The sequence below is a fragment of the Zalophus californianus genome, chromosome 3, assembly GCF_009762305.2.
Source record: "Zalophus californianus isolate mZalCal1 chromosome 3, mZalCal1.pri.v2, whole genome shotgun sequence".
NCBI classification, from domain to species: Eukaryota; Metazoa; Chordata; class Mammalia; order Carnivora; family Otariidae; genus Zalophus; species Zalophus californianus.
Window position 1 is genome coordinate 52,259,814 of NC_045597.1, and position 12,215 is coordinate 52,272,028.

General features: G+C 44.8%; 1 protein-coding gene across 5 annotated transcripts in view; it reads right to left on the minus strand.

Annotated features, from left to right (window-relative positions):
- Positions 1–1,879: 1,879 nt before the first annotated feature.
- Positions 1,880–12,215, minus strand: part of VWA8 (von Willebrand factor A domain containing 8) — a 342,103-nt gene continuing 331,767 nt past the window's right edge. For 4 of the 5 annotated variants that reach the window (XM_027588721.2, XM_027588720.2, XM_027588723.2 and 1 more), the window contains 3 exons: positions 10,739–10,837; positions 9,317–9,555; positions 6,120–6,973 (listed from right to left, as the gene is read on the minus strand). In XM_027588721.2, the coding sequence (XP_027444522.1) occupies positions 6,865–6,973; positions 9,317–9,555; positions 10,739–10,837 (447 nt within the window). In that variant the 3' untranslated portion in view covers positions 6,120–6,864. Of the gene's footprint in view, positions 3,361–3,713; positions 5,438–6,119; positions 6,974–9,316; positions 9,556–10,738; positions 10,838–12,215 lie in introns of those variants that run through there. The other variant, XR_003519024.2, reaches the window with a different exon arrangement.

A 12,215-nucleotide genomic window follows, 5' to 3' on the forward strand; every position in this document is an offset into this window, starting at 1 on the left:
ACCGTCTCAAAGAGAAACAAAGGACCTTTTTTTCTTTAAGAAGCCACACTCATTTTTCAAAGGTCCTTGATTTTTTTTTAATGCTAATAATACGTGTTTTTAGAAACTGTTACACAAACAGCTACTTCCTAAGGTCTGAATTACAGACATTCTACAGACTTCTACAGATGCTTCCTAGAAGTATACTCAATACTCCCATTGTACAGGAGGAACATTCTGGGTTTAAGAGGCTCCTGCTGATCTCATTCCAGTCCTCACCAGGATGGAACTCAGGAATTCCACGGCTCCTTCCTCAGGAACCTCCCCATGGCTTGCGTTGCCTGCGTCCCACGGGTGTGGCCCAGCCCTGCTTCTGCGGGGGGGGGGGGGGGGGGGGGGGGGGGGTGTGCCTTCCAAGAAGGGTTGTGGCCTCTCAGGGGTGTAAATTCTCTTTGGAAAAGTGCATACTGCAGGGTAAAAGTTCTCTTGGCAAACTGAAAAAAAAAAATCTGATTGGTTGGCTTCACCAGAGACATGGCCCAGGTGTTGTGGGGCAGGTACCCAATGGTCAAGTGCCTTGCCCTTGCTAGGGAATCACTTCCCTGATGTGCACGCTGCACCTGACTTTGCAAGCCAGATGCCAGAAAGGTGGAGCTTCCTTAAGCAGGACGGCAAAATGCAAATGGAAATCTGGGTATCCCTAAAAAAGCAGGACTGCAGAGAAGCAAGTCACTGCCCATCCACACCTGACAAAGCCTTCGCCATGTGCTCTCGAGAGGATGGAGAGACCACATATGCAGCCCCAGGCAAGACCATCACCCCCAATGAGCCCTTGTCTCGTGCCCGCATGCTCTGTCCCAGGCCTGGTCCCGGGCTTGGGTGATGCTCCAAGCTGCAAGCACCCCCACCCGCTTCTACTTCCTCACTGGAACCTTTCATCTCAGCTGGGGCCTGGAGGAAAGCGTGTGAATGAAGGAATTCAAACCAAGATGAGCGTGAAGGATAGCCTGTCAGGGCTATTTGTATTTTAAAAGAGAAGCCCCTCTCTCTGGGAAATGCCACTCTAAAGACAGACCTCAGATGTTAGGGGCGAGGAGCCAGGCCAGCTGCGTGGAGCTGTATTCCAGCCAAGTGACTGACTGTCTGCTCTCAGGCCGTCTTGTGGAATTGCCACAAACTCCCACCTCTGCAGAGAGCATTCCCATTTCTTCCAGTCTCCACCGAGACGTAAGAGAGGGAAAGAGATTCTTTGGTTTGGGCACTGCATATTGAATAGCAGATCTCTGTACTTGAGCCAGCAATGTATGGACATACATATTCTATCAGCGTTGAAAATAGTCATTCAAAAACATCCGAGGTCCCAAAGGACACTTTTCAGGTAAAAATCCCTTCTTTGTCAACTGCAAAATAAACAGGTATATTTCCCAGACCATGTGTTGGTTAACTAAGCCCAGAACCTTCCCGGGTATCCCTTGTCAGCTGCCCTCTTTATTTTTTGTGTGTATCTGAGTTATCTTGACATGTTGCGGAAACCCTCGGGTTCCTCACCAGCCCTGGGCTCTGTGGGACCTCCCCCACCGCCGGACACACACCCCCCCTCCACCCCCGCAGCACCAGGAGCCAAGGCCAAGGCTGGTCAACCGGCTGCCTCCTCAGGGCTGCCATTTGCTTTCCACGGGGCCTGCACCTGCTCCGTTCCGGGCCAGTGTCTTCAGGGCTGAATTTTATATGGGTCAGAAAATATCTGGTAGAAGGAAATGGACCCATTGGCTTTGCTAAGACTCACTCTATTCCTGGAGCCCCAGTGAGAAAACAAACAAACAAAGACCACATCTTAATTAGCGTTGAAATGAAGAAATGCTCAGTCTCGTTAAATTAGCATCAGTATTTATCAATATAAATATATTGCACTTTAAAACCCAACCTTAATGTCCTGTCTGAGTAAACATACTTATTTTTCTTCATTTCAACTAATAAGGCTTCATGTATGGTATCATGAGACCAATTACCCGGAGCTCTTGACAGGCTCATTATTTGCTTGCCCCAGTCTGGCCAGCATAAAGAGACAAACCTGCTGCGGGATGTTCCGACTGACAATTCCCCCTTCCCTTTCCAGGTCAAACTCTCGCTACTGTTTCTAAGGCTTCAGAGTTGCACGGAAAGTCTTCAGAGTTGCACGGAATTTTAAGAAATCCTGATACTCTGAAACTCCTCTGGGCTCACACCCACCATCTCTGGAATCAGAGTTGATTGGCCAACACGGATTGCTTTTTCAGGGAAAGAGAAAGCACTTTCACAAAGTCTCGAGAAGAGAGGAGCCCCAAGGTGAGTCTGGCGCCTGCCTGGGGGAGAAGACCGTGCGTGGGGGCTGTTGTTCCTTAGAGCTCACGTGTCCCCTGATGAGATTTCTTTGAGCTGAACATGACGTTCTCACCACGCTCTGGGTCCAAACCACCTTAGAAGAGTGTTATCCTTTGCTCCGAGTGGCCAAATACCACAAGCGCCACTCGATTTTGAGATTATGTGACTTCGGCATTCCAAAGCCGCGGGCACAGACAGGGTCTCTGTTGGAAGGTGCAAGCCCCAGTCGGCGTTCAGAGTCAAAAAAGAGTGTCAGATCATTTTCAGCTGGGGAGGACTGCTTGGCAAGCATTTTTTCCCCTCTGGAGGAGATTTTTGTTTACAGGATTTAACAATGAAAACCTCCCTCCCCGCCCCCCCCCCCCCCACAATTGCGCATTGTTCAGCTTGCAGCACTAAGGTCAGCTCCGGGCACCCAGTAGTTTTCCAATTCCTGATCTTTTTGATCCCACTGTGCAGATCAGCAGATAGGGAGTTTTATTTTAAGGCAGCAAAATGCAAAGTGAGAGACAATGGGCAGAAATCTTATGAATGACTGTCTAACAGAAGTATCTGTCCAGCTGATGGGGGAAAGCCCTGCTTGTCCAAATCTAATGATGTTTTTGTAGCTTTTAGAATTGCATATTCTGTCAGTAACACTATATTGTTCGGGTAATGGGTTTAGGTGCCCAAATCCTCTGCATAGTAGGGGCTGTTTGTGGGGTTCTGGAGGCAAAAACACACTGAGATGATGTGGTTCTTCTAAGATGTGTGAGGCACAGAGTCAATTGGCTCTATGAGATACAGAAACAGGGACTATAGTGTTAGAGATAATTTGGTTCAACTTTTTAAATTTAAATAATTTTAAATAGATGAAGCAACTGAGACCCAGAAGTGACAAGCCCAAGTTCACACATCACAGCAGCATCTAGAACTTCCTTTCTACTGAGTAATTCTACTTAGAGTTTATAAATTCTTCCACCACAAGATCGAACACTGGAATTCCTTTCCATTACCTGTAGTACTTTCATCGCAGGAAATCTAAGAAAGGTAAAGGAAAGGCAATGGTCAGAACTTTATGATACTACCCTGGCCAGAAAGTGGGAGCAAATTAGCCTCTTCATCAAAGTATTTTAAAAAGCCAGATATGTTACTGGTTGGAATAATTTTTTTGAAAGTGGACATTTTATTTCCTAAGTTGAAAAAGTAAGGTACAATTTGCTAAATACCAACGGACATGTGACTATTCTTTGATGCGATTCCAGAAAAAAAGTTGTCCAGGCAGGATATGTTGGCTTAGAACTTGTGGAATCTCTCTCCTAACTGCGATTGTCGGGCCGTAATGGAAAGAGGACACACTGGGTAGCCACCCTCCTGTTGCCCCAGCCCCCTACCTCTCTGCTCCGTTCGTGAAGGAATTTAGTTCTGGCTGAGCTGACAGGCGCAGGAAGGAGCCAGGTGGAGGGAGGGTTGAAGCCTCTGGAGCTGGCCGTTCAGGAACACTGAACGATGCTGTCCACGGAGAGCTACTTCTAAATGGCTTTCAAAGCCCTCGAGTTTGTTCAGAGAAAATCCTACTGGCATTGATGGATTTCTCCTCCTCTGACAGTTCACAGGAAAGAATTAAATGATTCATTCCAAACGTGACAGGCTCAAGTACTCCTGCTCGGATCTACTCCTTGCGGCTGGGCTCGCTGGAGGTGCCCCATGGGTGATGAGGTCATCTTGCTGGGGCACACAAAAGATTCCCGGGAGGGATACACAACACATAGACGGCGGCGGCCATTCATAGGCTTCGTTCCTCCCGGTGCTCATGGGTCACAATGAACCTTCTCAGCATTACACGGGCTCACTACTGGGAAGAGCTGGTTTAGAGGCCTTTCAGTAGAACCCCCCCCTGAGGCAAACAATGCATTTATTATAATGTCTTGGCCCTGGGGGGGCCTGGGAACAGCTTGGAGTGGCCTATAATTAAGTACATTTAATAATAAAGGCACAAACTTCTTAGGTATTCCAAGAAGTGAAAATAACCTTCTCAGCTACCCTCTCTCCGCTCCCCTTCCCCATCATCTTTCCCTTTTACAACTAAGTCAGGAGTTACATGTTTTTGTGTGTGTGTGTGTGTGTGTGTGTGTGTGTGTGTGTGTGTGTGTGTGTGTGTGTGTGTGTGTGTGTTTTAAAATAACAATTGCAAGGACGTCTGGCCAGTGGGGAAAGGGAAATTGAATTATATGAGAACATTCTTCCCATGTTAAAAAAAATGGCTTCTGCTCACTCAGGTAGTTAGGGCACAGGCAGGATTTGTTAAAAGGCCATTCTGTTACTAACTCTTGGATTCTGGGCGAAGCATTTGGGGTCTTTGACCCTCCCGCAGAGGGGGCACCCCCAGGGATTAAGCTGCCGCTGAGCCCAGGAAGGCCTGTGAGAGGTGTCCCTCCCGCAGTGGCTCCTGTCCTGGGTCCCCACACGCTCCTCTGAGTGCCCGAGTGTGTGCAGGGAGAGTGCCAGGGAGAGGAAGAAGGCTCCCCGAACCTGGTCAGGCTGCAAGGAGACAAAGGAGCCAAGAAGGCAAGAGCTCTCCTTCCGTAAGAATAATCCATGAAAGGGGCCGGCGCAGCCCCGCTGGGCCCCCACCTGACTGTGAGTGTGGACTGTTTTCTTGAACTTTCCTACGCCTCGATTTCCTTATTTGTCAAGAAGGATGTTAAGAGAACAGTGAATAGTCAATTGTCCAGTTTTGGGAAGTGACTTACTTGCCTTATCTGTAAAATGAGTTAAGAAATACCTGTTTTACATGCATCGTTGTGAGGGTGGAATGGAACGATGCCTGAAGTCCCGTCGCATACCTGGGACATTTTAAGTACTCAGTAAATGCTAGTGGTTGTTGCTGTTATTACTATTACTGTTGCTAATTCGGTTACAGTTTTGAAGGTATTATTGGATTGAAACTGCATCACTGGCTGATTCAATACGCAGAGCGCAGAGCGCGTGTCTGGCTGGAAAAACGAGACGAGCCATGTGAGGTCACTGGACAGGACAGCACTGGGAACCGGGTTGCTTTATTTCTTTGACAGTTGATAGGGAGTTGGGGTGGAGGAACAGACGCGTGTTTTCTTTCCTATAATGGATTCAAATGAAATGAATCAGTACAATGTCACACTATATGGGCAAGTAAGGTAATATTATTAACAAGACTAATTCCTCCAACTCGTGACAAGAAAGTACACATCCATTGGTGCTCCCCGCAATTTTGACTTTGCATCACTGGTGGAAGGGAACTTCTTACGTGGTTGAACAGAGCCTGACTCTGGCTGTGGCATTTGATTTTAAACAAAGTGACATCGGACCTGTTGATAAATAAAGGTCAGCCTAAGAGTAGGTGGGAATAAGGTGCACTTTGAAAGAAAAAAGAATGAATCTTGAAAAGGGAGTTTCTTTTTTTTAACAGCTAAAGAAATCTCCAGTTCCCATTCAATTCAAACATACTGCCTTGTTCTTACTTTGCTTTAAGTAGAACCAGAAGTGTTTTGTTATTTTGAGCATGACACTTTGGACACCGAAATATGTGAAACTTGTGAGAAGTACTGGAGGAACAAGACGACACAGGAAGTTCAAGGCAAGACAGCCTTTATCCTTCCACGTTGGCAGCATGGAAACAGGACGTTTGCTCTTCATTATTTAAAGAGTCTTTTATTTTTTTTTATTTTTTTAAAAGATTTTATTTATTCATTTGACAGAGAGAGAGAGAACAAGTAGGCAGAGAGGCAGGCAGACGGAGAGGGAGGAGCAGGCTCCCCGCAGAGCAGGGAGCCCGATGTGGGGCTCGATCCCAGGACCCCGGGACCATGACCTGAGCCGAAGGCAGCAGCTTAACCAACTGAGCCACCCAGGTGCCCCTAAAAGAGTCTTTTAAAAAGTCAAATGGGAAAGGAAGCGATGCAGGGATCTTCTGATTCCTTTTGGCTTTGGCCAAGAAAATGGAATTATTGAAAAAAAACTAACCTTTTATAAAATACTGCTGTTAGGAGGCTTTGCAGTGGGTTAAATACTATAAAAATCATTGTTTGCTGGGCAATCAAGGGTGGAGGAGAAAATAAAAATAATGATTGGGCAGGAGCAGATTGGGTGAGTTTACACGGGCTTGTATCTCAATGACAGAACATGGCATCAGAATCACTTCTGTTACCTCAGGTGACCAGACGTTGTGTTAAGGCAAAAGCAAGGAATTCTCTTTCCCTCAGGTTTCTGGATACACACTAAGCACCATAGTTCTCAAACCGCCTTCCTTGACCCCTGACCTTTTATAAAACGCCGGTCAGCTCGCTTCCCTGCGAACCCATCACTGGTGGTAGATTTCCACGCACAAGCTCCCTCTGGCTGCTTTCCTGAATTCTGATCCCTGAGCGAGCCCAGGAAGCGCCAGGAATGCCAGAATCCTTCAGTCACTGCGCAGGTTCCTTTATAGATGTCGTCTTTTCTTCAGGGGACTCTTTATTCCTATCATATTTTACATCCCGGGGTCAGCAAGGTGAAGAAGGGCCCATCCTAAACAGTGGACAGCATGGTGGAGGTGAAGATCTGTTGTAAAATCTGGGGGATGTCCTTGGTATCCATGGCAACGAAGGACCGGCCAGCTGGTAGAGTTCTCTGAAGCCTGCCCAGATGGAAAGGGAAAGAAAATTACCATTGCAAATGGGGGCTACCTCCTGCCCCCGAAAACCACAGCATCCAAAGGAAGTGTTTACTTTCTAATACCTTGCCCCTGCCTGCAAGGGAATGGGCTGTCAGCAGGCAATGAAAGGCTCGGAAGGGCCACAGAACAGAGAGAGGCACACTGAGAGCAGTGAACCAAAAGAAAGGTCTTTTCAGTGAGAAAGTCAGTTAATTTGAAAAGAAGAAATTTCTTTCCTTTTATTACTGTCATTTCCCGGTATTCCCTTGGCAGAACAGAGCCCTAGGGACGAATCTGGGATTAGCTCACCTGGATCCAGCAAATGCGTTGGCCTCACCCTGTGCTTCTAAGTGCTTTGCCTGCCTTAGAACACAGACCCAGAAAAATGTTGCCCGGCCAAACCGCAGGTGGTTCTTTCTTTCTTTCCCTCTCTCTCTCTCTCTCTCTCTCTCTCTCTCTCTCATTTTTCCCCCCTCACATCATACAACGTGAAGGACAATCCGACTTACGCAGTTGCAGCTTTGATGACACCAAGGTTATATAGGCTTAGGATAATTTTTTTTTTAATGGCCATTTATCATCTGGAACAAAGGGCCATTTTGAAAGCAATGAAAGTACAAGACACATTTCTATCCAAAAGAACGCCTCCTTTCACTGTGCCAACAAAGTTTGGTTTTAGAATGACATTTAATAAAAGTCAACCATCCTGTGTAGTATCATACATTTGGCATGCCTGGTAGACCAGCTAATTCTGCAACATATCTTTTGCCAGTGGATGTTGGACCATTTCCCTAGGAAACCACAAGGGTATTATTGTACTTTCTTAAGTATTCAAACAGGATCTGTTCACTAGAAAGACAAAATAGCTATTTCAGCTCAACCAGTATTTGTTGAACTTGCTGTCTGCTTAATACTGGGCTGGTCCTGAAGGAAATCTGGATAGAAAAAAGCACGGTTTGCATTCGAGGACATGAAAGTTCTAGAAGAGGCAAAAATATAAAACTGAGAAAAATGCAGTCAGTTGTAGTGAAGTGACTGTAACGACATGATACTAAGGCAGTTTTTGTTTTTTTTTTTTGAAAGATTTTATTTACTTATTTGACAGCAAGAGAGGGACATGAGCAGGGGGGAGTGAGAGAGGGAGAAGCAGGCTTCCTGCTGAGCAGGGAGCCCCATGCGGACCTTGACCCTGGGACCATAACCTGAGCCAAAGGCAGCAGACGCTTAACGACTGAGCCATCCAGGCGCCCCCTAAGGCAGTTCTTAACCTTACTCTGCAATCCTGCAGCAAGGCAAAGGGAATAGAAAAAGATGCCAGCTCTTTGGAGGCTAAAACATTTCCGAGTCTATACAGGGCTCTGTATCTCAGAGTGTGACAGACAAGTAAAAGACAGGAATAGCAAAAAGGTATGTGTTCTGGGCAGGAATGTTATTTTTGGGGGGTGGGGGCAATATACTTTCGCTTGTGTTTTCTGCTGCATACAAATATTTCGAGCAGAGAAAAATCCCAAGTTCTTTCTGTTTATAACTCAAAAAGATAAATGTTAGTGTGTTTGAGAAATCAAATCCAGATCTCTCCTTTTAGTTCATCCACAATGGTATTTGTTATCTGACTATAAACTTCTCTACTGATTATTCAACATGTTCAGTGTAGCATCTTACTATATATTCTGTCTTACATTGTCTCCCAGTGCTTCACCTGCCTGTCTCCCCAGTGAGAAGGGATATATATACACATATAAAGGGGGATATCTAAGTAGACAGATAGACATCCATATATTATCCCTGTATGTCATGTCTCTCTCTGTCTGTATACAGATACACACTATACATATATATGTACACATTTTATATATTATTTATATACACATTTTATAGACACACACATACATACACACAATCTCTTATGCTAGGAAAAGTTTGCTACTTTGATGTTTGCTACTTTGAATATGATTTGATCATGAAATCGTATTTAAAGTAATTGAACTGATTAGAACTGAGCTTGAGACCTTGATGTTAAGGGCAAAATATATAAAATACTGCCTAATTTATTAGCAGACAAATCAATTTGTTAATTATTCTATTGTTGGATTAAATATAAGATGAAAAATAATTAATTTAAAACTATTATTGCTCATTCAAACATAAACTAGGGCATTATACCCTCTCAACCAGACTATCATATCAGCTCCTTGCGGGTAGCAACTCTGCTGGCTACTCTTCTTTCTTCTCTCCCACTGCCCCTCAGGATGCCAATCCCATGAAATGGCAGGCACTCAAGCGTCTCTATACTTGTCCTTTGCTGTATCTTGAGATGACACTTACCTGGTTGCTTGATCACCTAAAGATCCAATGAAAATGGCAAAAGCATTTACTTGAGGGTTACTTGTCAGGATTTGGGCAAACTTGGCAGGATGTATTCCATATCGTGACAGGTTTGCATCACTTAGGACGATGACAAAGTACTCGTCAGCTTCTTCTTTGACAATCTCCTTGATGGCATGTTGTGTCCCCTCTAACGTGTGGTCCCCACTCATGCAGAACTGAGCATGGGCATGCATTGTCTGGGAGGAAGAGATGTTGCACAGAAGCCAAGGGTGAGAAACTTTGTAAACGAACATCATGATATTTCTATTGACCATGAGAATGCACCAATACCAATTATTACACTTGAATAGGAAATCTCTAAGTGAGTTCTAGTTAATTTGCACCTTAGAGTGACAACAGTACACAGTGATATTTGTATGTGGTTAAGACTTTTGTTAGAAACAGGAAATGTTCCCAAACTTTCCCAGCTGCACTGACTCTTGAAACTCAAGCTGCCATTTAAAGTGAGAAAATCTAAGAAAACATAAAACTTGGCATCTCACATACACACACACACACACACACACACACAGAGTGGTAGGCAGAATTCCAAGATGGTCCCTAAGATTCCTGCCCCCTGGTATACACAGACTGCATAATCCTTTCCCCTTAAATGTGGGCAAGACCTGTGAATATACATGACATGGGAGAAAAGTGAGGAATGGGTTGAATTTCTAATAAAGTTGTAACACTAAACACTGTACTTACAACAACAGCCATGGAGGAAATTTACTTTAAGCCCATGGTGTGTGTGTGTTTCTACTCTAGATCTAAGTATGTGAAATTGAATTTATCATTAGAAAATACTAAGGACATAAAATTGGGGTTGGAGAGTACTCTAAAAGGGGTCATTCTTTTTCTTCTACTGAAATGTGTAGGAGCTAAGAAGAACTGTATAGGATACAGGAGGGGACCCAGGCTGTAGAATCTGGATATAATCCGGTACTCTGAAAATACGTAGGCAACAAAATTTAAAATTTGTCGAGTGGAGGGCGCCTGGGTGGCTCAGTCATTAAGCGTCTGCCTTCGGCTCAGGTCATGGTCCCAGGGTCCTGGGATCGAGCCCTCCATCGGGCTCTCTGCTCTGCGGGAAGCCTGCTTCTCCCTCTCCCACTCCCCCTGCTTGTGTTCCCTCTGTCACTGTCTCTCTCTGTCAAAATATAAATAAATAAATAAAAAATCTTTAAAATTTGTAGAGTGGAGAAAAGGATTTTAGGCACGATGAGTGTTTTCCCAGTGTAATGCTTGAATGCCTGTAAAACAGAGTCTTTTTCTTCCCTGTAACTCCTGCTGCTTCAGTGAATCTTTTCAGTGATCAGAAGATACTTTATGTCATCTGGTGGAAGTTTTCACAATGGAGAGGTGATTTATTGTATTTACCTTCAGAATTTCTAGTCTTTGCTTATTGTCCTTGGGGATTTTGTTAAGTGGAACTAGACCAATGTTGTAGCCATCTCCAGAATGTCCAACGATGTCATACTACAGAGAGAATTAGAGAGTTAGAAGCCTCTGTCCACTAAAGAACTGTCATCAGACCTATAAGCCTCCAACTTTTTGGGTTGCTACTATGCAGACATGCTCAACGGAATGCCATGGAGAAATACAGAAAGACAGATGTGTGTCTATCAACAAAGGCAGATAAACTCCAGGCTCCATCACTTCTGGTCCATCCTTTTATGTGATTTCTCCCGCAGCAGGAGGTAGAAGGGGCTTCGGGGGGCTACCAAGAATTTCATTCTTAACTCTCAGGGGAGAGTTCAAATAAATCACACACACACACACACACACACACACACACACACACAGTGGTAGGTCGAATTCCAAGGTGGCCCCCAAGATTCCTGCCCCCTGGTATACACAGCCTGCGTAAGCCTCTCCCCTCAAGTGTGGGCAGGACCTGTGAATATGATAGGATGTTGCTTGTGATTATTTATGTTATGTGGCAAAGGGGATTTTGCAGATGTAATTAAGGTTGCTAATCAATCGACTTTGAGTTCATCAAAAAGGGAGATTATTTGGACGGGCCTAATTTAATCATATAAGCCCTACAAAGCATAGTTTTTCCGGCTGGTAGCAGAAGGGAAAGACAGAGAGACTTGAAGTATGGGGGGATGTGACATGTGAGAATTATCTGTGGCTGAGATGGGGAGGTTGATGGGGTGAGGCCCAGAGAGTGGCATCCAGGAATGACCCTGGCTGACAGCCAGCAAGGGAACAGGGACCTCCATCCTACAATCCCAAGGAACTGAACTCTGCCAACATCCAAAGGGGCTCGACAGCAGAGCCTCTAAGTAGGAAGCCCGGTCTGACTGACATCCTGATTCCAGCCTTATGAGATCCTGAGCAGAGAACCCAGCTGAGCCTTCCCAGACTCCCAAACTCCAGATCCAGGACCTAATAGATGGGTATTGCTTTCAGACACCATGTTTGCAGTAACGTGCCACACAGCAATAGAAAACACATAGACTTTTTTTCCTGAACGCAAAAGTGAAATCTATTCACCACAGAAATTACAGAAAAGCACAAAAAAGCAAGAATTATTCATGATCCCATTATTCAAAGATAACATCTGTTAATGTTTTGTTGTGTAAGTTTTGAGGCTTTTACTTCCTTTCAGTGTATGTCTAAGAGGTTGTACATTCACACACACACACACACACACACACACACACACACACACACACACACCACACACACACACCCCACATCAACAGAATTTTCAACTGAAATGGATTATGTTCACCATGTGGGTTTTATAATCTGCTTTTATACTTTAGTGTATGACATATATTTTTCGAATTTAGGAAATACCTTTTCAATTCTCTGTCTTACAATGCACATGAGAAAAGGCTAGAGC